The 25,461-nt window shown below is 35.9% G+C and overlaps 1 protein-coding gene across 3 annotated transcripts in view; it reads left to right on the top strand.

Annotated features, from left to right (window-relative positions):
• The window catches only part of SLCO1B3 (solute carrier organic anion transporter family member 1B3), a 90,302-nt gene that overhangs the window by 42,497 nt on the left and 22,344 nt on the right, over positions 1-25,461 (top strand). For all 3 annotated transcript variants that reach the window (XM_055318647.1, XM_055318646.1, XM_055318645.1), the window contains 6 exons: positions 15,115-15,256; positions 19,390-19,522; positions 23,077-23,198; positions 24,279-24,425; positions 24,618-24,716; positions 24,988-25,230. In XM_055318647.1, coding sequence (XP_055174622.1) covers positions 15,115-15,256; positions 19,390-19,522; positions 23,077-23,198; positions 24,279-24,425; positions 24,618-24,716; positions 24,988-25,230 — 886 coding nt within the window. The remainder of the gene's footprint in view (positions 1-15,114; positions 15,257-19,389; positions 19,523-23,076; positions 23,199-24,278; positions 24,426-24,617; positions 24,717-24,987; positions 25,231-25,461) is intronic.

The raw sequence follows: 25,461 nt of genomic DNA on the forward strand, positions 1-25,461 counted from the left end.
TATTTTGTTATTTATTACACTTTATTTTAAAAAATATTTTTTTTATTTATTTGACAGAGAGGAAGAGAGAGAGAGAGAGAGAGAGAGAGAAAGAGCATGAGTGGGAGGAGAGGCAAAGGGACAAGCAGACTCTCTGCTGAGTGGGGAGCCCAAAAAGGGCTCAATCCCAGGACCCTGAGATTAAGACCTGAGCTGAAGACAGATGCTTAACTGACTGAGCCACCCAGGTGTCCCTTATTATACTTACTTTGAATTCCTTTTCAGTGTCTTCTAAAAACATCTACTTCTTATGTCTACCCTGTTTTTTTTTCTTTTTTCTCTTGAATGGATTTATCTTCCTCAAATTCTCACTCTTTTGTCCTAAATTCATATTTCTCTGTTTTTGATGTTTACCCTTTCTGATAATGGGAACATGGGAAGACTAAATTTAGAATAGATGTGTGTTGATGTGAGCCCCAACAGCTCAGGAACAAGTAAGGGAGATGAGCCTTAGGGTGAAGAACTGCAATCACTAGTAAACACATGTCACTTTGCACTTTTTAATCTGTAAGCAAATAAGCTAACCATATAGTCAACTGCCAGGATATCACAAAAGGTGAGGGATTATGACAGTGAATACATAACACTGGCTGAAATGAATCAAGTAAGAAGGATGGAAATACACAGAAATAAAAATGACAAACTGTAAAAAACACAAATGGAAATGACCCTAAGATATTTATTTAGCCAAAGAGACTGCTGATGGGACATAATTGCTCATAGCTGGTTAATAATAATAAAAAATTTAAAAAAAATTAAAAAGTAGTTGTCTTAATATATTAAAATTATATGAAACAATAATAAATAAAATACATGTAGTTTTAAAAGACAGAGACCATTTTTTAAAAGTGTAAGGTTGATAACTTAATACCTCTTAAATATTTAGGTAAAGGGTGCCATGCAAGATATGCATCAGACAAGTGTTTTGTAAGTTTTCACTCTATAATACACATCTTTCTAACTGAGTTACAGTATATCTTACAGAGATAGTAGGCAGGACCTTCACAATCAACACTCTTCCTGTTCTTCTGGTGCTAAGAACAGTTTGTGTAAACAGAGAGTGTGAATGGAGCAAAGTTAGAGAAACAAGTCTTATGTTAATAGAGAAAAAGGATGAATCACTAACAGGCTTCCTAATTTCCATACATGTTCGGTGCATTGACAAACATTCACAAACACATTCACAAACTCATGAATATAATTTCCTTTGAACCTGAGATTAACTCTATGAAATAAGTTAAATATTATACATTATCCTTGTGTGGATGAGGAAACTGAAGTTCAATGAATTGTGTAACATTTCCATCTTTGTTAGGTTATTAAGTGAAACAAAGGGCAACTAGGTCTAGACCTTCTCATTGCAAAGTACATTCTGTTTTCTTGCATCACATGCACACCAAGTCCATGGACAGTTTCTACTTTTGCCAAGAAGAAAACAGTACAGAGAGTGGGAGACATAAGGAAAAAGAAGGGGGAAAATATGAGATGTAGAATCCAGATATGAAATAAAATCAGGCGAAGAGAGAAAGAATGTATCTAGAACCTAATTTTTCTGAAACACACAAGTAATTTGTCTTCTAATCCTAGGTGGAGTAGTATATTAAATTTATGATACTTTCAATTCTAAATTAAACTAAAACCTATGGAAGTATAGAGCTAATAACAAAGACATTCACAAAGCATTCTAACTAGAAATTCTTCTAAGCAACTGTTATCTAATAGGCATGAAAAACATTAGATGTAGTTTTCGAGAGATAACTGAAAGCAAAAAAAAAAGGTAAATAATAATTTGTAGTATTCAACAATGATAATTTTGCATTTCAGTAAAACAAGCTAAAAGAGTGCCCCATATCATCGTGGAAAATAGACAAGCTTTAAAAAATAAGAACTCTGAAAATAAAAATGGAAATAATGAAGGATTAAATTTCAACAAACATTTAATGAATGTATACTCATCCTATTTTCCAATTTTGCCTGACTTCTTATCATCCCAGCCCCCCACCCCACTTTCTATGGCTCTCTCTTTTATAAGATTCTCCCCCTAACTTTATTTGGCTGTAGTCAATCTAAACTCTTCTCTTTTTTTAAATTTTCAGGCTAAAATGGACTACAGGGTTTTTGTTTTTGCTTTTAGAGAGAGAGAAAGGAAGCACAAGTTCAAGAACAAGTGCACAAGTACAGGGAGCATGAGCAGAGGGAGAGGGAGAGAGAGCAGAAGTCAAGATATGGTCACTCAGTGAATAAGATTTGAAGGTTCTATGGCCTCACCACAAAGCCTTAAGAATGAGAAACTAACCTTACACGTTTTCTTCTGTCAACTCCAATCCAGAATCTGACTACTTTTATTTGCCTTCCCATGTCTTTCTCCAGGTGGTTTTTGCTTTCCTTTTAGACTTTATAATTGGTTTTTGCTGGAGGATCAGTTTTGTGGGAATTTACTGAGCTCTTTTGGACATGGAAATGGTTATACATATTTAAAGATCACCCTGGCTATAGTGTGGAAAGGATAACAATGAGGAGAGATGCCGATTAGAAAAGTGGTAGGTAATCTAGGTGAAAAATGATGGTCATTTAAGTAGAAATATGAAGCGAAGCATGTCAAAAAAGAGAGATATTTATAAGGTTACATTTTTAACTTTGGAGAATTGATTGGATGTAATCGAGAAGAGAGCAGCTTCTAGCCTGAACAGCAGAAAGAGGTGAAAAAAGAGGAAGAAGAAAGAGATCTGGACATAATAGTGAAAAGCCTGAGTGGAGTTCTAATGTAGGCATTTTGGAAAAACAATCTAAAATTCAGCAAAAGCAGTCTTGGCTCAAGATACAGATTTGGTAATCATCAGCATTTAGATGGTAATAAAAACAATGATAATTGGTGAACTTTCCCAGAAAGGGTACATGGAGTAAAAAAAGAAGAGAGTCTGAAACACAACCCTGAAAAAAAAAAATTTGAACCGTGAGAATAACATAAGCCTGCTCAGGATACTTGAGAAGAGTGATGCAAAAAACAGGATTTGATTCATGCAAATGTAAACAACTCGGTTTTACTGGAAAGGACAGGAAAGAGAATTATGTAAAAGTGAGGGTGCAGTGCAGCAGGAGGTTATTTTAATGGAATAAACTTGAAAATTGATTAATTATACAGCTATTCCCTAGCAAATTTCAAAACAACCTCCAGACAAGACTCTCTTGAGCCACAAACCTGCCAGTTGTGTCTACTTGATGCACATTTATTCTTAGGAATCTCAAATCTGTGAAAAACTGATTTCAGTGTTTTTAACCCCAAGACTTCTCTTTTTTCTCATATCAAATAACAATGTTAGTACATACAATTATCTAAACTAGAAACTTGGAAAATAAAATCAGAAAATTTATTTTCCCTTATTCCCAATCTTATTGATTCTCCCCTTAAACTTCTCCAAAGTGTGTTTGTGATCTTTTGTTTCTTTTCCAACAGACTTTTTTTATTCCTGAAGTCAGCTTTCTAACTAATTTCTTTGTCATAAGTCCATCTTCTACGTAGATACCGGAATTAAGCATCTAAAATCTAATTTCCTTATATTACATTTAAAAATACAATTTCAAGGGGAGGGGCAAGATGGCGGAAGAGCAGGGTCCCCAAATCGCCTGTCCCCACCAAATTACCTAGATAACCTTCAAACCATCCTGAACATCTACGAATTCGGCCTGAGATGTAAAGAGAGACCAGCTGGAACGCTACAGTGAGAAGAGTCCGCGCTTCTATCAAGGTAGGAAGACGGGGAAAAAGAGATAAAGGAACAAAAGGCCTCCGAGGGGGAGGGGCCCCGCGAGGAGCCGGGCTGAGGCCGGGGCGAGTGTCCCCAGGACAGGAGAGCCCCGTCCCGGAGGAGCAGGAGCTGCACCAACCTTCCCGGGGGAAAGGGGCTCGCAGGGAGTTGGAGCAGGACCCAGGAGGGCGGGGATGCCCTCGGGCTCCCGGGGACACTAACAGACACCTGCGCCCCGGGAGAGTGCTCCGAGCTCCCTAAGGGCTGCAGCGCGCACGGCGGGGCCGGAGCAGCTCGGAGGGGCTCGGGCGGCGGCTCCGCGGAGGGGGCTGCGGGGCGGGAGCGCGAATCCCACAGCGCAGGCCCCGGAGCACAGGGCGCCGGGACACAGCCCAGGATCCGGCCTCCCCCGGGACAGGCAGAGGCCGGGAGGGCCCAGGACAGCAAGGACGCTCCTGCCCCGAGCTGAGCAGATCAGCGGCCCCGCCCCGGAGCCTCCAGGCCCTGCGGACGGAGAGCCGAGAGCCCCGAGCCCCGTAGTTCCTGCGGAGGCTGAATCCAGGCTTCCAGAGTTGCCATAGCAACTGCTGCTGTTCCTCCTGGGGCCCCACGGGGTAAACAACCCCCGCTGAGCCCGGCAGCAGGCAGGGGCAGAGCAGCTCCCCCAAGTGCTAACACCTGAGAACCAGCACAGCAGGCCCCTCCCCCAGAAGACCAGCTGGACGGACCAGTGATACTCCCCCGTGTTCCAATACAACTTGTTTCTGGCCACTCTGCACTGAGCAAAATGACTAGAAGGAAAACCTCACCTCAAAAGAAAGAATCAGAAACAGCCCTCTCTCCCACAGAGTTACAAAATCTGGATTACACTTCAATGTCAGAAAGCCAATTCAGAAGCACTATTCTACAGCTACTGGTGGCTCTAGAAAAAAGCATAGAGGACTCAAGAGACTTCATGCCTGCAGAATTTAGATCCAATCGGGCAGAAATTAAAAATCAATTGAATGAGATGCAATCCAAACTAGAAGTCCTAACGACGAGGGTTAACGAGGTGGAAGAACGAGTGAGTGACATAGAAGACAAGTTAATGGCAAAGAGGGAAACTGAGGAAAAAAGAGACAATCAATTAAGGGACCATGAAGACAGATTAAGGCAAATAAATGACAGTCTAAGGAAGAAAAACCTACGTTTAATTGGGGTTCCCGAGGGCGCCGAAAGGGACAGAGGGCCAGAATATGTATTTGAACAAATCCTAGCTGAAAACTTTCCCAATCTGGGAAGGGAAACAGGCATTCAGATCCAGGAAATAGAGAGATCCCCCCCTAAAATCAATAAAAACCGTTCAACACCTCGACATTTAATAGTGAAGCTTGCAAATTCCAAAGATAAAGAGAAGATCCTTAAAGCAGCAAGAGACAAGAAGTCCCTGACTTTCATGGGGAGGAATATTAGGGTAACAGCAGACCTCTCCACAGAGATCTGGCAGGCCAGAAAGGGCTGGCAGGATATATTCAGGGTCCTAAATGAGAAGAACATGCAACCAAGAATACTCTATCCAGCAAGGCTCTCATTCAAAATGGAAGGAGAGATAAAGAGCTTCCAAGACAGGCAGGAACTGAAAGAATATGTGACCTCCAAACCAGCTCTGCAAGAAATTTTAAGGGGGACTCTTAAAACTCCCCTTTAAGAAGAAGTTCAGTGGAACAATCCACAAAAACAAGGACTAAATAGATATCATGATGACACTAAACTCATATCTGTCAATAGTAACTCTGAACGTGAACGGGCTTAACGACCCCATCAAAAGGCGCAGGGTTTCAGACTGGATAAAAAAGCAGGACCCATCTATTTGCTGTCTACAAGAGACTCATTTTAGACAGAAGGACACCTACAACCTGAAAATAAAAGGTTGGAGAACCATTTACCATTCAAATGGTTCTCAAAATATACCCTAAAAACTATAGAACACTTCTGAAAGAAATTGAGGAAGACACAAAGAGATGGAAAAATATTCCATGCTCATGGATTGGCAGAATTAATATTGTGAAAATGTCAATGTTACCCAGGGCAATTTACACGTATAATGCAATCCCTATCAAAATACCATGGACTTTCTTCAGAGACTTAGAACAAATTATCTTAAGATTTCTGTGGAATCAGAAAAGACCCCAAACAGCCAGGGGAATTTTAAAAAAGAAAACCATATCTGGGGCATCACAATGCCAGATTTCAGGTTGTACTACAAAGCTGTGTTCATCAAGACAGTGTGGTACTGGCACAAAAACAGACACATAGATCAATGGAACAGAATAGAGAACCCAGAAGTGGACCCTGAACTTTATGGTCAACTAATATACGATAAAGGAGGAAAGACGATCCACTGGAAGAAAGACAGTCTCTTCAATAAATGGTGCTGGGAAAATTGGACATCCACATGCAGAAGAATGAAACTGGACCACTCTCTTGCACCATACACAAAGATAAACTCAAAATAGATGAAAGATCTAAATGTGAGACAAGATTCCATCAAAATCCCAGAGGAGAACTCAGGCAACACCCTTTTTGAACTTGGCCACAGTAACCGGAGAAGGACAAACAGTGTATGTTCTCATTCATTTGGGGAATATGAATAATAGTGAAAGGGAATATAAGGGAAGGGAGAAGAAATGTGTGAGAAATATCAGAAAGGGAGACAGAACATAAAGACTTCTAACTCTGGGAAATGAACTAGGGGTGGTGGAGGGGGAGGAGGGCGGGGGGTGGGGGTGAATGGGTGACGGGCACTGAGGGGGACACTTGACGGGATGAGCACTGGGTGTTATTCTGTATGTTGGTTAATTGAACACCAATAAAAATTAATTTATAAAATTAAAAAAAAATAAAATAAAAATACAATTTCATCCCCCAATGTTAGCCATATTTCTATCCTTATATTCCACCTACATGGATACTCTTTTTGTTTTGCAAATGATTTGTGTTCTTTCACTACATGGGCTTTTAATGTGTTTCCTATTTTGTTTTAAATGTTTATTCTTCAATTTCTAAGTTTCTATTATTTCTTAAAAACTTAGTTCAGGAATGCCTGGGTTGCTCAGTAGTTGATCGTCTGCCTTTGGCTCGGGGCATCAAGGGTCCCGGGATCAAGTCCCACATCGGGCTCCCTGCAGGGAGCCTCCTTTTCCCTCTGCCTATGTCTCTGCATCTCTCTCTGTGTCTCTCATGAATAAACAAGTAAATAAATCTTAAAAAAAAAAAAAGGACTTAGTTCAGATGTCACTATATCTACAGAAACTTTAACCAGTGTAGACAATATTAAGCATCTTTCAAAAAAAAAAAGCATCTTTCCTATGTACTCATGACATAAATTTATAGTATTCATTACATTTTATGTTGGCATTATTTATTGTTTTTGCCCCAGAAATTATATTTCTTTAGGGCATTTATTATGTCTAGCTTTTCTTCCCTTCTTACTCTGCACCTGTCTCAGCTCTAAGATATTGTGGAGTAATTGCCATATTGGAATTGCTCAATAAATGTTTGTTGAGTAAATGAATTGAGGTTCAAGTGAGTTAACTGAGTTAATCATGGCTGTACCTCTGGCAAAATAGAAACTTGGAACCATCTTCTGACTTCAATTCCAGAACTCTTGACAAAAAAATAAAAATAAAAATAAAAAAATAATGAACTGACAGGCCTGATTACAGGTAAACATAGACTTTATCTCTTACCTAAATACCAGCTATTTCTTTCTACCTGTGATACTTTAATATCCGTTTGATAATTGTGAACATTTGTATTTCTGTTTTGAAATCTTTCAGTCTTAAATTCTCTACCTCATGACATAGGCATTTTAATGATTTTTACTAAAGATTTCAGCTTTCTTGTTCCTTTTTTTTAAGATCTGAGAAAATCATCATATCATTCTTTCTCTGCACTTCAGTCCTGCATTAGGGACAGAGTTAAAATGCCCATCTCATAGAGTTATAGTTAGATTAAAAGAAGGCACATTTATAAATCTATCTATATTAACTCATTTCATATCCTTCTAAATCCCAGCTCACTGGGGAGATTCTACTGTGGTTATGTGTTTATATCTATTACCTTTAAATTTTTTTTATTTTATTTCCTTTTTATTTTTTAAATTGTATTTTATTTAAATTCAATTAATTAACATGTAGTATATTATTAGTTTCAGAGATAGAGTTCAGTGAACTTTTTCCTTTCTAAAAAAAAAGTAGCTTGGAATTATGCTGTGAAGTTTTTTACCCTTTTGAATCTCTTATCTAGAGCTAATTTTCTTTTCAAAATTGAAGAAATGGATTGTTAAAAGCTTTCTCTGAACTTTTAGAAATTTCCTTTTAAAGGACAGGGTTTATATTTGGTTATATTTATATCTGCTCTAATGAGATGTTCTGTTATTTTCTGAAATTTTCTTCTCTTTGATTTCACAAATGAGTGCTTTGATGGTCAGCATTTAGATGAGCATATTTTTCTATTTCTTTAATAATCAATAAATCATATTGTCAATACACTCATTACTAATTCTGCAATACCTTTAATAGCACATGGCATAAAACTGTGTTTAGCTAAATGATTGTAAGTCCTTTTTGATCTGAATGAATTTAAAGCTAAAAGCTGGATGATGGTAGTTCACAATGGTAATAAAAATACACTTATCAGTATTTACTGTGTGGCTAGTACTATGCCAAGATCTTTATGTATATTATTTCAATTAATCATTATAATAACTTTTGTATGATTATCTCCATCTAAAAATTGAGGAAACTAAAAAATGAGAGGTTTCACTACATGTCCACTCCATAATTTAGCCAACAATCTCAAAAACATTTATTGAGTCTTTGCTTATTATGTGTCAGGTATCTGAGTTTGATAGAGAACCTGATAATATTTTTTCTATTTATTTATTAGAAGAGAAACCAAAACTTGAAGCCTTTCTGTTCTTTATAGCAGACTGAGCATAAAACAGAAGCCATGTCTTCCTACAATTTTAATAAATAATCTTAAAAAGTATTAAGAGCAACTTAATAACTCTGCTAGAACACAAGGATGATGTTAGATATGGGCTTTTTATATATAGCCTTTATTCTGCTGAGATACTTTCCTTCTATTCCTAATTTGTTGAGTGCTACTATCATAAAACTGCTGAATTTTCTGAAATGCTTTTTCTGCATCTATTGAGATGATTATGTGGTTTTATTCTTAATTTTGTTATTTTTTAAAAGATTTTATTTATTTATTCATGAGAGACACACAGAGAGAGGCAGAGACACAGGCAGAGGGAGAAGCAGGCTCCCAGAGCTGAAGGCAGACACTCAACCACTGAGCCACCCAAACGTCTCTATTCTTCATTTTGTTAATGTGATATATTAGACTGGGTAATTTTCATATGTTGAATCCAACTTGCATTCCAGCTATAAATTCCACTTGGTTATGATGTATGATCCTTTTAGTGCATTGTTAATTACTGTTTGCAAGGATTTTGTTGAGAAATTTTACAATACTCATCAGAGATATTAGCCTGTAGTTCATTTCCTTGTGATGTCTTTGTCCAGCTTTAATATCAGGTAATGTGGCCTCATTTAATGAATTTGGGAGTATCTCCTTCTTTTCAATTCTTTGGAAGTGTTTGAGAAGTATTAGCATTAATTCTTTTTTAAATGTGTGGTAGAATTCTCCAGTGAAACCGTCTTGTCCTGGGCTTTCTTTGTTGGGAAGTTTCTAACTGCAGCTTTAATCTCCTCACTACATACAGATCTGTTCAGATTGCTATGTTTGGTTACCCAATTCTTTGGCATATAATTGTTCATAGTTGTGTCATAACTTATTTTATTTCTGTGGCATTATTTGTTTATTTTATTTTATTTTTATTTATTTATGATAGTCACACACACACACACACACACACAGAGAGAGAGAGAGAGAGAGAGAGAGAGAGAGGCAGAGACACAGGCAGAGGGAGAAGCAGGCTCCATGCACCAGGAGCCCGACGTGGGATTCGATCCCGGGTCTCTCCAGGATCGCGCCCTGGGCCAAAGGCAGGCGCCAAACTGCTGCGCCACCCAGGGATCCCTCTGGGGCATTATTTGTAATGTCTCCTCTTTCATATCTTATTTTAGCTATTTGAGTCTCCTCTTTTTCTTAATCTGTCAAATTTGTTGATCTCTTCAAAAATCGAACTCTTAGTTTCATTGATTTTTTTCTATTCCCTTTTCATTGATCTATATTCCAATAGTTTCTACTATTAGTTTTGTCACTGTTTGCTTCATATATTTGACCGTTTTAATGTTAGTTACATTTATATGTTTGTAATTGTTATATTTTCATGATAAATTGACCCTTTTTCATTATATAATGTCCTTTGTCTCTTGTGACAGTTTTTGTCTTAAAGACTATTTTGTCTGTAAAAGTACAGCCTCTCCTGTTCTCTTTAGGTTCTTGTTTGCATAAAATATTAGTTTTCACCTGTTTGGGCAGCTATAACAAAAATACCATAGACTGGGTGGTTTAAATAAAAAAATATTTATTTCTCATAGTTTTGGAGGTTGGAAAATTCAAAATCAAAGATTTTGGCAGATTAGGCTACCGGTGATGGCTTGTTTCCTGATTCATAGATGTCTATTTTCTCATTGTGTCTTCATATGATGGAAAAAGGGCATGAGAACTCTCTGGGGTATATTTTACAAGGAACTAATCCTATTCATAGGAGCTCTGTCCTCTTGACATAATAACTTCCCAAAGGCTGCATTGCTTAATACCATCTCTTTGGTGGTTAGGTTTTCAACATGAATTTTGAAGGCACAGAAACATTAGCTTATTACATACCCTTTCATTTTTAGCCTTTTGGTATCCTAGAACCAAAGCGAATCCTTTATAGACAGTATGTAGTTGAATCTTATTTTCTTAATCAATTCAGGCAATTTAATCAAGTTATGTTTAAATTAATTATGGGTAGGAAAGAACAATTACCATGTTGTCAATTGTTTCTGTCTTAAAATTTTTTGTTTTCTTTCCCTCCTTGATTTTTTTTTGTGTTTATTTATTTATTTATTGTAATGATGTGTTTTGATTCTGTATTCATTTCCCTTTATGTGTACTTTATAGACATGTTTTTGTGGGTACCATTGCACTACATAAAACAAGTTATAGTTATAACCATCTGTTTTAAACTAAGAACAACTAAACTCCAATTGCATGTGAAAACTACTCTTTTATATATTTGCAGCTATCCTACTTTGTTGTTAATGACACAAATCATTCCTTTTCAATTGCATTAACATAGATTTATAATTACTTTTTACTCTTTTAAAAGTCTGTTAAGTTTATAAGTGATTTACTCATCTACATTGCAATAATACAGGATTTTATACTTCCTTTACTAGGGAATTTTATATTTCGGTATGGTTTTATGCTGCTATTCATCATCCATTCACTTCAATTTCTAGAACTTTCAGTATTTCTTGGAGGAAAAAAATCTAGTGGTTGTGAATTCCCTCAGTTTTGACTTACTGGGAAAATCTTGATTTCTCCTTGTTCTTTAAGGACAGTTTTGACAGATATAATATTCTTGTTGACAGTCTTTTTCTTTTAGTACTTTGAATATTTTATTCTATTCCTTTCTAGAATAAGGTTTTTTGCTGAAAAATGTGATGATAATCTAATGAGAATTCTCTTGTATGTGATGAGTTGCTTTTCTTTTACTGCTTTCAAGATTTTCTTTTTGTCTGTGACTTTTGACAATTTGATTATGATGCGTGATGATGTAAGTCTCATTACGTTTGTCCTAGATGAGCTTCTTTGAATTTATCAAATTTACATGTACATTTCTTTACTTAGATTTGGAAAATTTGAGGCTATAGTTGTTAAATAATTTTTCTGCCCCTTTCTCTTTCTTCTTCTGGTATTTTAATAATGCAAATACTATTCTGCTTGATGGTGGTGTCCACAGGTCCTTTACATTTTTCATTTTTATTCATTCTTTTTTTTTTTTTCCCTTGGCCCACTCTGAGTTTGTTGATTCTTTTTCTGTCTGGTCAAGTTTAATTTAGAGTTAGTCTAGTGAAGTTTTCAATCCAAGTAATGTCTTCTTCAGTTCCAGAATTTCTGTTTGGTTCTTCTTCCTAATTTCTATTTCTTCATTAATAATCTCACTTATTTCTTCAAATATGCTGCGGTTTCCTCTTCCTTTATATGTCGTATCTTTTTTGTTGTTGGAATTTTGGCATTTGAAGAATCAGCCAATTATTTCAGACTTTGTGGTTTTGTACAGGGATGTGTTTTACTAGTTAAGCTAGAGATTCTTTAGACCTCTCAAGTTTTTTTCTGGGTATGTGTCCTCCTTGGACTATTTGAAGAAGTTTGTTGTCTGTCTACTTAGGAGTTCTTCCTGGGGTCTTGAAATATTACACCCTCCCTGGTTTAGTAAATTGCAATACTGGTACTCCACCTAGTGTCTATCCGTGGTACTACAGATTCTGGTTCAAGGTTTATTGTCTTAATCTGATATCCTCAACTCTGGCCATCCACTCGTGTCAGTACTTGAATACAAGCTGGTCCCTCATGCTGCCTCTAAGTCATAACATTGGATATAAGTCCCATTCCTTTCTCTCCCATGGATACTTGAAGGGAAGAAAAGATGGGAGGTGAGGGTTTTGTCCCAATTGCATTAATGATGCTTTGTTGAGGGAAGACTTTGGCAAGAAAATTGAGTGTCACAGATTTTCCTATTGGGACTTGTATGGTTGGCTTTACACTGTATAGGATGCATAAATGTTCACAATATTAATTCTGCCAATCCATGAGCATGGAATATTTTTCCATCTCTTTGTGTCTTCCTCAATTTCTTTCAGAAGTGTTCTGTAGTTTTTAGGGTATAGATCCTTTACCTCTTTGGTTAGGTTTATTCCTAGGTATCTTATGCTTTTGGGTGCAATTGTAAATGGGATTGACTCCTTAATTTCTCTTTCTTCAGTCTCATTGTTAGTGTATAGAAATGCCACTGATTTCTGGGTATTGATTTTGTATCCTGCCACGCTACCAAATTGCTGTATGAGTTCTAGCAATCTTGGGGTGGAGGCTTTTGGGTTTTCTATGTAGAATATCATGTCATCGGCGAAGAGGGAGAGTTTGACTTCTTTGCCAATTTGAATGCTTTTAATGTCTTTTTGTTGCCTGATTGCTGAGGAATATAAATAATAGTGAAAGGTAATAGAAGGGAAGGGAGAAGAAATGGGTAGGAAATATCAGAAAGGGAGACAGAACATAAAGACTCCTAACTCTGGGAAATGAACTAGGGGTGGTAGAAGGGGAGGAGGGCGGGGGCTGGGGGTGAATGGGTGACGGGCACTGAGGGGGGCACTTGACGGGATAAGCACTGGGTATTATTCTGTATGTTGGTAAATTGAACACCAATAAAAAATAAATTTATTATAAAAAAAAGGATGCAGAAGTGTTTAAATGGTTTTTGGATTTCATTCTGCCCTGATGTAAGTTATAGTCAAGTGAGGGCAATATATTACACAAATAAGTAAATAAAAATATTGTGAGGGGAAAGTGGTATAATTTTAAGTAGGTTGGTTAAGGAAAGCCTCACTGTGAACGTTATATTGAGCAAATCCCTCAAAGATGTCAAAGAGTAAATGATAGGGATATAACCATGGGGAAGAGTTTTCCTTGCAGGAAGCAAAGCAAGAAGAAAGACCCTGAGGCAGAAAAATAAACCTGGAATACTCAAGGTAAGACAAGAAGTCTCGTGTGGATGGAGAGGAATGAGAAAGTACTGGAGTAACAGAAGTGAGATCAGAAGGATAAAATGGAATATTTGTGGGGAAGGGATAATTGGGGAAAACAGATCATTTAGAGCCTTTTAGGTCGTTGGAAGGATTCGATATTATTAAGAGTGAGCTGGGAAAACATGGAGGGGTGGCATAATCTAATTTTATTTTGAAAGAATTTTTGTAGTTACTGTATTGAACAGGCTGAAAGGGGGATGAGAGCAGAAAGAGAAAGATCTGGTAGGAGGCTAATGTGGTGATCCAGGCTAAATGATGGTGGCTACCACTGGTGGTGTAGGAAGTAATAAGAAAAACCCATCTGAATCAGCTTGAATTGCTATAAGAAAATACTAGAGTCATGTATTTTAAGTCACGTAGTGACTTAGAAAACAGAAATTTGGGATCCCTGGGTGGCGCAGCGGTTTAGCGCCTGCCTTTGGCCCAGGGCGCGATCCTGGAGACCTGGGATCGAATCCCACGTCGGGCTCCCGGTGCATGGAGCCTGCTTCTCCCTCTGCCTGTGTCTCTGCCTCTCTCTCTCATTCTGTGTGACTATCATAAATAAATAAAAAAAAATTAAAAAAAAATAAAAAAACCACATTCTTAAAAAAAAAAAAAAAGAAAACAGAAATTTATTTCTCATGATTCTGGGGCCTGGAAGTTTTGAAATCTGGGTATCAGCATGGTTGAGTTCTGCTTAGAATGCTCTTCCTCATTTTCAGATGGCTATCTTCTTGTGTCCTCACAAAGCAGAGGGAGAAAAGTAAGCTCTTCTAGGACACTAATCTTATCATGAGAGTTTTATGACCTGAGTCCCAAAGCACCCATCTCCAAATATTAGGGATTAGGGTTTCAACATATGAATTTGGTGGGAACACAAACATACAGTCCATAGTAGAAGAATATTTTAATGCTGGATATAAAAGGAATTTACTTATGGGTATAAATGTGGACCATAAGAAGGATGAATCAACACATTCTGTTAAAGTGAAATGTGAAAATAAAACATCTGTAACCACTAGAATTAAAGTATTTTATTAGGATGTTGAATATACTGCTTTGTTGTTTTCATTTTAATTTGGATTTCTCTGATAATAGTGAGGTTTTATAAATTTAAAAAAAAAGCCATTTTCCAGCTGATGTCCTGGAAATGCCATCTTTGAGAATGTGTAGCCACTCCCCTCACAGTTAGCCTATACTTTTCATGTGAATAAAGAATAGCTTACATCGTGGCCATCTCAGGTCATTATCTAGCTTCTTAAAAATGAGTTAATAATATTAAATGAAAAATAAGAACTTTGACTGTTCTGCTCTAATTATCTGATGTTGTAACCAAGTTAGAAAATGATGTTTTATCTGTGTAATGATAATAACATTAAAAAAACTAGGAAGGATCAATTGGTATAGTGGAAGATGGGTATGATTTCTATGATAAAAATAATGTTCTTAAGTAAATAAGTTATTTTTAATTCAATACATATATAAGCCCTATAGTCTTTTTGTTAATAATTTTCTCCTTTCTTTCTGCTTTTTCCTAGATGTTCTTAGTAGCCCTGTCATTCAGCTTTACGTGTAAGGCACTAGGTGGAGTTGTTATGAAAAGTTCCATCACTCAAATTGAAAGGAGATTTGACATATCATCTTCTGTTTCTGGCTTAATTGATGGAGGCTTTGAAATTGGTAATTTTTATTTCTATTTTTATTATTACTTAGTAATAAGATTTGCAGAAGTAAAAACTGTTCATACAAGCCCTACACCACTAATTCTCAGGAGTAAATTTGCCCTCCAGGGACAATTTGATGATAATGGATGTTATTTTTGGTTATTATAACTGATGTGAAGGAGATTGTTATAGGCATCTTGTAGTAGGGGCCAAAGGTGCCACTACACATCCTACAATGCACAGGACAAAACCCATGACAAAGAATTCTTCAGCCCAGAATGTCAATAAGCAGACATTGAGAAACTTTAATCTATACAAACTCATTGCTTACAAACTAATATTTTTCAGGGCTTTACCTTCCCTCTTTCAAGATGCCCTTGTATAATAAATAAATAGATAAATACATACACACATAAATAAATAAATGTTGGAGAGAGGATTATGATTCTGATGATTTGAGGGAAGAGGAAGAGCTTTGAAGCAACTTCTGTTAGGTTTGTGCTGTTTGCATATAAAATTTGAAATGAAAAATATTTTTGGTTTTAGAACATTGAATATATTGCTTTGTTGTCTTTAATTTGGATTTCTCTAATAACAGTAAGGTTTTATATAATATTGGATTATAATTATAATGGGTTATAATTATGAATCAGTCGCTCATTACCTTCTCCCTTATAGCCTTTAAAAACTTTTAAACAATATTCAAATTTATTAAACAAAAGTTTTAAAGTATTATAAAATGTTTAACTTTCACCAGCTTCACAGTTTCTGTTACTCCTGAATTTTACAAAGAACTGAATCTGTTAACACCCACTGAATTAATTCCACTCTGGATTTTCAGGCATCAATGTCTTCCTGCAAATATTTCTTTGTTTCTTTTAACATTTCCTGTGTTTCTTCTTGAGAATGGCTAATGAAATCATCACCAATTTGGTCAGGTATCAGTAAGCAGTTCTTATGTGCAGGCATGATGTCTTCACAAGCATCTTCTAAATTTTGGAGTTGTTTCATTTTCACTTCTTTTTTCCTTCAGCTCTACTTGTATTCAGTGCAAATTTGTTTTTCTTTTGTTGATCTTCAAAAGTAATATTGACATTTTCTCAGTCTCCTTCATGGTGGCTGTCATCTTGGGCCCTTTTTAGACTTTTTAATGATTTGAAGGGACTCAAAATTATGTCTGTTGTATTAATTACAAATATTTTCTATAAGTTTGCTGTTTATTTTTAACTTATCTTAAAATATATTAGCTGTTGAATATTTTTAAAAATAATTGTATAAAGGAAGACCCATGTATCTTCTTACTATGAATTCGGCATTTTCATGATTAAGAGGCCATTACGGGATCCCTGGGTGGCGCAGCGGTTTGGCGCCTGCCTTTGGCCCGGGGCGCGATCCTGGAGACCCGGGATCGAATCCCACGTCGGGCTCCCGGTGCATGGAGCCTGCTTCTCCCTCTGCCTGTGTCTCTGCCTCTCTCTCTCTCTCTCTCTCTGTGTGTGTGTGTGCGTGACTATCATAAATAAATAAAAATTTTAAAAAAAGAGGCCATTACATCCTTCATATCCTTTATCCTTCTGTTTCTGGGATTTAATGAAACCGTCTAAAATTTTAGTTTTGGACTGTTAATTAGCTTTAAATTCTAATTAAGTGTGTGTTTCTTCTTATTGATGAATAGATTCTTAATATTTTTGTTAAACTTTGTAGCTGTTTGACAGCCATTATGTGTGCATGGTTTTAAGTTTTACTGGTTTCTTTGCTTACCACTGTTAATTGAATCCTATGACTTCAAATCTCATCTTTAGTTTTTGTGGAGTATATATTCAAGTAGTTATTTTTTCCTGGAAATAATTGAAATAACATATTCCAAGCCATTGTTTGTTGGAAAATGCATTACTCTACCATTATATTCAAGTAACAATTTGATTATGAATTAAAATTTCAAAATCTTTTTTTCCTCAAAACATTTAAAACATGTATCTGTTTTATAATATTCAGTGTTACATATAAGAAATCATTATCAATGTCATTGTCATGCACCAATAAGTATCTCCTCTTTATCCTTGAATTTCAGAAATTTTACCAACATATTTCTGAACTGTTTCTTTTACATTACTTAATGCTGGAGAAGTATAGAAGTTTGTATCTGAAAGCTTAAGTCTTCTTTTAAATGAAGGAGTTTCTTTTTTTTCTTTTTTCTTTTTTTAAGATTTTATTTACTTATTCATGAGAGATGCAGAGAGAGGCAGAGACGTAGGCAGAGGGAGAAGCAGGCTCCCTGCAGGGAGCCAATGTGGGACAGAATCCTGGAACTCTGGGCCTGGAACTCTAGGGATCACCACGCCCTGAGCCAAAGGCAGATGCTCAACCACTGAGCCACCCAGGCGTTCCTTTATTTTCTATTTTTTTTAATATTTTTTTAATTTTTATTTATTTATGATAGTCACAGAGAGAGAGAGAGAGGCAGAGACACAGGCAGAGGGAGAAGCAGGCTCCATGCACCGGGAGCCCGACGTGGGATTCGATCCCGAGTCTCCAGGATCGTGCCCTGGGCCAAAGGCAGGCGCCAAACCGCTGCGCCACCCAGGGATCCCTATTTTCTATTTTTAAGTTTGTTTCTTCTCTTCTATTTTCTTATTTATTTCTTCTGAAACATATACTAGAAGAATGTTAAATTTCCTCACAATTTTGTTCCTTTAACTTTTTCTGTCTAAAATTTTCCTTTTTTTTTTTTTTTTGCTTTATGTTCCATCAGTCTTCTCTGATACCATCTTCCATCTTACCAGGTCCCAATATGTACATTTTTGAATACTATTTTTAATTTATAAAAATTCTTTACTGTTCTCTTATTATTTTTAGTCTACCAGTTCTTTTTTTTTTTTTAAGATTGTATTTATTTATTCATGAGAGACACAGAGAGAGAAAGAGGGAGAGACGCAGGCAGAGGGAGAAACTGGCTCCATGCAGGGAGCCCGATGTGGGACTCGATCCTAGGTCTCCTGGATCAGGCCCTGGGCTGAAGGCAGCGCCAAACCACTGGGCCACCCGGGCTACCCTGGTCTACTAATTCTTATTTTATGGATGCAACCTACCCTTTACCTCTAAAGAGACTAACTAGATTTTTTCAGTTTCTCCTCTTTTTAGTTTCTTTATTTAAGGGTTTCTCCATGAGTAACTTTATCTGCCAGTTCATTTTGGTGCTGTTATTTCATGCTTTTTCCTCCCATCAAATGTTCACTAATTCTTGGTTGTTATTTGTTATTATACATGTAGCTCCAGATGGATCCGGTTGGTCATGACTTCCTACACTTGGAATGCTCTTCATCTCCTTTTTATTCTAGATAACTGATATTCTACATTAAATCTCAAGTGATCTCTACTCCAGAAAACTTTATTTCAGCCTCTACTTAATTTAAGCTCTTCCTTCTGTGGTCTTTTTTTTTTTTTTTTTTTTTTCGATAGTCATACAGAGAGAGAGAGAGAGAGAGAGAGGCAGAGACACAGGCAGAGGGAGAAGCAGGCTCCATGCACCGGGAGCCTGACATGGGATTCGATCCTGGGTCTCCAGGATCGCGCCCTGGGCCAAAGGCAGGCGCCAAACCGCTGCGCCACCCAGGGATCCCTCCTTTCTGTGGTCTAATATCACCCCTGTTCATCTACTTATTTTTATCATTGGTATATAAATTCCTGGAGGACAAATACTATGGTTTATTCTCTTCTTTATATTTCCAGCTCCTAGTACTGTGGCAGGTACTTAATAGAAATTTAAGGAATGGTAAGAGTGAGTTAATAAATGTTCAAATGAGCACCTTTCTCTCAGGTCAGGAAGATTTCTGCATTTTTTCCAGTCAAAAACAATTCAGTCAGTGCCATAGTCTTCAATAAAATTTTGCTTCACTAATATTGCCAAGTTATTCAAGTGTTTTATTTCCTATCTAAAAATTCATTCTTTTTCTTAACTCATACAACTATACAATGAGTTGTTTAATGTAAGTGAGTTTCATCTTCTCAATTAAATTACATGATCTGTAGGGAAAGGCACAACGTCTTATGCTCTGTATTTATTCTGAGGCTTTCCATTCTATTGGACACAAAATTGGACTGGCAATATTTGCTATAATAAATCATAAAAGGTAATTTTATTCTTTGTAGGGAATTTGCTTGTAATTGTATTCGTGAGTTACTTTGGATCCAAACTACACAGACCAAAGATAATTGGAATTGGTTGCTTCATTATGGGAACTGGAAGTATTTTGACTGCTTTACCACATTTCTTTATGGGATAGTAAGTGTTAAACAGCTCTATGTCATTAATAATCATTTCATTGTAAATTCATGGTAAGTTTTCATTATTTTTCTTTTAAATAAGCAATCACTTTTTGAGAAGAATACCCACTAAGCATGTGTAGAAATTAAGTATATCTTTTATGTTTTAAGTTACTTATTGCTTTATCAGCCATGGCTTTCACTGATTTTGAAATATGAATAGCACTAAATAAGGTATATAGTTTCATAGGAAATAAATGATCTTTTTATGACTTTCTGGTATAATATATACTTTGTGTCTTTGCCTACAAGATTTTGTTTATAGTCAATAAATGTTCATCACCTAACCCACTACCATTTCCATTGAGAGTCTTTTTTTTTAAGATTTCATTTATTTATTCATGAGAGAGAGAGAGAGAGAGGTAGAGACACAGGCAGCGGGAGAAGCAGGCTCCATGCAGGGAGCCCCACGTGGGACTCGGTCCCGGGTATCCAGGATCATGCCCTGGGCGGAAGGCGGTGCTAAACCGCTGAGCCACCAGGGCTGCCCGAGAGTATTTTTCTTAAGGTCATGGTATAGTTCTGATTAGAGTCAGATACTAATGATGGAAAACCTAAAATAGCAGTGGCTTAATAAGATAGAGGCTAATTTTCCACATAAAAAATTAGTGAAGACAGACCTGGCATGATAGGTTCCTGCTTCTCTTTATCATATTGTGCTGCCTTGCATAGCCTCAACCTCATACTCCAAATTGTGGCAATGTTGTCTCAGGCAACAAGATAAAAGAAGAGAAGAAGAACAAGAAGAAAAAGTGTGTGCTGGCTGAGCTTAAGAAATATTTTCAGAAGTATAATACTTCTAACTTCACAGTGGCCAGAACTTTGTTACATTTGACATTCAGATACAAAGACATTGGCAAAACTAGACTTTATTCCAGACTGTCATCCTTCTAGCTAAAAATCCCATCTCTATTACAATGGAAGGAGTGAAGAACGGATATTGAGAGACAATGAACAGTTTCTGCTAAAGATATTAATTACTTATTCATTGCCCAAACCAACAGTCATGTCTTTTGGTTACCATAGTAATTCCCTTCCCCCCTTTTATTTGACCTTCATAAGTACTTTCGTCTTCTTGGTACTGCTTCTTCTTCTTTATCGTTGTATTACTGTTCCTTGATTTTTTCCCCTATATTTGTGGCTTCTTTTTTTTTTTTTTTAAGATTTTATTTATTTATTCATGAGAGACACAGAGAGAGAGGCAGAGAAAGGGAGAAGCAGGCTCCATGCAGGGAGCCTGAGGAGGTACTTGATCCCGGGTCTCCAGGATAAGGCCCTGGGCTAAAGGTGGCACTAAACCGCTGAGCCACCGGGCTGCCCTATTTGTGGCTTCTTCATCATGCCTGCCCTTTTATTCTGCTGCCGACACCATAATGTCACTATCTGCTAAGCTCCCTCTTCAATCTTCTTCACTTTTCATTCTAGATTATTTGTATGAAGTGTGTGCATTAAATATAGCAATAACATACATTGACTTTTTCTTACACTCAAGTCATCTCATAGCTATCTCCAGCCTACCATCTGGTAAGAATTTCCCATGCATATATTCAAAATTAAATTCACCACTGTGTCAAAACCAGTTCAGATTTTTCACATTCACTCTTTCAATGATGATTCATTTAGCCACAAAGGAATTCAAACCAAAGTCAAGGGGCTCGTTCTAGATTCTTTCACTATTTCAACACACATGACAAGTGGTCACCAAATATTGCTTATTACTATCTTCTTGCTGTCAAGGTTGCTTCCTCCTTTCATCCCCATTGTTTCTAACCTAGTTGAAGCTTCCCACATCTCTGGCCTGGACTTTCTGCCTTCAGTCTCAACTCCATCCTAACTCATATTCTATACTAGAGAATTTATTTTAAAACACAAATATAGTTATTTCATCCCTGCTTAAAACTCCCAAGTTCCTATTGCAGGGTTTCTCAAGCTTTAATTTTAAATCACAAGTGAATCAACAAATCAATTCAGATGATTGAAATCAAAATTTTTTAGAGGAGAGAACAGAATAAAATAGAAGAATATATAATGTGAGAACAAATACTTTTCTGTGCAACTTTTATTTTGATTGTACATATATTTATGAGTGTTTGTATACATATGTATATGTTCTGGTAGTGTTGCAAAATTTATTTCTTACTGTTGGTCATAGTTGAAAATGTCCAGTGCCCCTTGCCTATGGATTAATATCTAAACTCATTTACATGTATCTTCACTGTCTTCCTAGCTTCATCTTACACTGCTCTCCAGGTTGGAGGACCACACTCTAGGCTTGTAGCTTTCCAAATGTGCCATAATATGTTATATCTTTACATGTGGTGTTTCTATAGCCTTGAATAATTTTCCTTTTTTGCCTACCTGTTAAGCCCCTATTCATTTTTTTGCTCCTATCCATTTTTAAGATTTATCTCACATGTCATCCTCATTGTCAACTCTTTAATCTACCACCTCTCCCACCTCCAAGGAAAACTGATCATCCCCTTTTCTTTGTGACAACTCAGGACCTGTTATGTTCACTTGTCACATGCTTTATTATAGATCTTTATGTTATAAAGTATAAAATACTTTAAGTATAAAAGCTGTGTGTTTTACTTCTCGTTCTCTGGAGCTGAGCATAATGCCTGGCCTGCAAAAGGCTGCCCTTGGAGCTCACATGGTAACTTCGGATCAGCATTTGTCACTATTCTGGCTCCATCTCTGTTGTTATTAAGTTCTTCCTCATCAAACTGAAATGGACTAGAATTTTCTAAAACTAAGTTTTGTGGAGTCAGACATTTCAGTGTATATAGTGTGGAGGAGGATATGAGTATCTATGAAAGAAAGCCAGAGAGGTTATTGATAAAAAAAAAATGTGGATGAATTCGTATGTATTGTAGATTGACTTGTAAAGTGCTCTTCTAAAATCTATTAAGATTTACCAGAAAGTTAATCAGGAAGTTTAGATTGTGACCACCTTTGAAGATAATTCAAATGGATTCCTTTTAAAATTTAACACATTTTTAAATTAGAAATTTAACACAGCAGAGTTTTTCTTTTTCTTTAAGATTTTATTTATTTATTCATGAGAAACACAGAGAGGTAGAGACATAGGCAGAGAGAGAAGCAAACTTCTTGTGGGGAGCGATGAGGGACTCGATCCCAGGACCCCAGGATCATGACCTGAGCCAAAGGCAGATGCTCAACACTGCGCCACCCAGGTGGCCCAGGTTTCTTTTTTTTAAAAAACAAAACATGAAACCAAGATATTACACATCTTGAGAATAATATATACACTCCTAGAATGATAATCCACCTTTCCTGGGAAGGGCTGAATAAATATTTCTTAGTGGGCACTCCCATTTCATTTTTACCATCACTTTCCCTGAAATTCAGGCTGTGAAACTGACAGAAAGGATTCTGATAATTTAGAGAAGAAAATCATGCAGTTAAAGTGAGAAAATTCCTCTGCATTTCTGGGAAAATGAAACTATTCAATAGATAAGCTAAATTTTAAATCTAGTGATATTGTTACAGTTACAGGTATTCTAAAGAAACTCATATTAATCCATCAGAAAATTTAACATCAAGCTTCCCAACCTGTTTACTTGGTCAAAATTTGTTACTCAATAGAACATCATCTGAGATAGTAGAAAAAGGTAAGAATTCATAGTGTCACTAATAAATATTCTAAAACTGAATTAATTATATCTGTAAAAAATTATATTTATTACCAACAGTGATTAAAAAACAGGAAAATCATTTGCATCTTGTGTATATAAGACAAACAGTGTTAATATATAGAGAGAACTTTTAGGAAGTAATAAGAAAAGAAAATATTTCAGCAGGAAATTGGTAGAGAATATATGCATTTAAATTAGGGAAGTGGTATAAATATGTAAAAAATATAATTGTATGAAAAACACTAATTATTACACCAAGCAAATATTTTTTTACCTATTAAGACTCAAATCAGGAATTATAAGTTTTTTAAATGTTAGATATTTCTACCTATTAGAAAAATATTAAAAATGAAAAGATTTTCTGCTTATTTTATCAAAAATAAAAAGAAATAATGTAGAAGCATTTTATCCATTCCTTGGAGTATATAAGTTTCTGTTTTTGAAGGTTAATTTTCAGTATAGTAAAGAACAAAAATATGCATGTATGCTTAAATCAGCAATTCTACTTTTACTGATTTGTCTTAGGAAAATAACCAGGAATGCGCACAAGGACTTATTTTACAATTATAGCCAAGGCATTCCTGTTTAAAAGAATGGAAACTTAGAAATATCTCATGACTTGATTAAATAAATTACAAAACCTTTATTCAGCACAACAAGATGCAGTCATTAAAATTCTGCTATAAAAGAAACCTTAAACACATGGGGAAATTGACATAATATGATGTCAAGTGTAAATGTAGGTTGTAATCTGAGCTGGCCATTTAAGTATATAATGTACATAAAGATTATGCATATTTTGATGTTACCTAAAAATGTGGAAGATATAATAAACATGAGGAGCAACTCTGTGTTTGGTGGGGTTATAGATAATTTAATTTTTGGTAATTTTTGCTTTCCTATATTTTCAAATTTTGTAACATGAATATGAATCATTCTTACAATTAGAAAAAAACAAAAATCTTAAATGAAATTATTAAGGAGTTAAAGTAGTTGAGTTGCTAATAGGAATGCTAAAATTAATATTTTAAATAACACACTATCTTGTCTATGAAGGTTGTGAAAAGGAATCTGTGTCATATATATGGTTATATGTTCTGCTGGGTAATATGCTCCGTGGAATTGGGGAAACCCCCATAGTACCTTTGGGGATTTCTTACATTGACGATTTTGCTGAAGAAGGACATTCTTCTTTTTATTTAGGTAATGTACAGAAAATATTAGGTTTTATGACTACTTTCCCTGGGTCTACCCCTGAAATAATAGTGCTGTTAACTTCATTCTTTTATTTATTAAACAAATATTTTTAGACATGTATAATGTTACTTTAAAAACATATTGAAAAAGAACCATGTATTCTTGACATCTGATAAAATTGTTTTATAATATCTTTAGGTACATTGCATGCAATATCAATGATTGGTCCAATCATTGGCTTTATACAGGGATCTGTGTTTGCAAAAATGTACGTGGATATTGGCTATGTAGATCTCAGTAAGTATAATTAGAACAAGGTAACATAATGTTTTTCAAGTACAGGACATCATTGTTCCAAATATTGAATGAATTCACTTTTTCAATAGTCCTTTGCTCACTATTTGTGTGTTGAAGTGTGAACACAATTTTAAAAACTAGCATCTCAGAATTGATGTAATATAGTTTACTTCTTCATCTATGAAGGACAGCAATCATTATTATTATTGCACAGAATATATTGCATTTCAAAATGATTTTTTGACTGGCTGCTTCTAATTCTTTATTCCAGGCGATATCAGAATAACTCCTAAGGACTCCCGTTGGGTTGGTGCTTGGTGGCTTGGTTTCCTTGTGGCTGGAATATTATCTATTATGTCTTCCATACCATTCTTTTTCCTGCCCAGAGATCTGAATAAACCACAACAAGAAAAGAAAAACTTAACATCTTTGCATTTGCTCAAAACAAATGAGGAAAGGAGTCAAATGACTAATGTGACGAACCATGGACAAAGTCTTAGTGGAAATATCACTGGCAAGTATTTCACATTTATAGTTGATTTGGAATTGTTAATTTCAGTAAAAGTAGATGAAACTATTTCTTACTTGCCATTGAATAGAAAACTTAGTTCTGACCATATTGATGGAAACCGTTAGAGATCTAGAGAGAGAGATGTTTCAAAGTCCGTGTCATCCCTATCTAATCATATCTGGTTCTATCTTGCTAGACTCTGATACTATACTAATATTTTTTCTAAGAAATTCC

The sequence above is a fragment of the Nyctereutes procyonoides genome, unplaced genomic scaffold (assembly GCF_905146905.1).
Source record: "Nyctereutes procyonoides isolate TBG_1078 unplaced genomic scaffold, NYPRO_anot_genome, whole genome shotgun sequence".
Taxonomy (NCBI): Eukaryota; Metazoa; Chordata; class Mammalia; order Carnivora; family Canidae; genus Nyctereutes; species Nyctereutes procyonoides.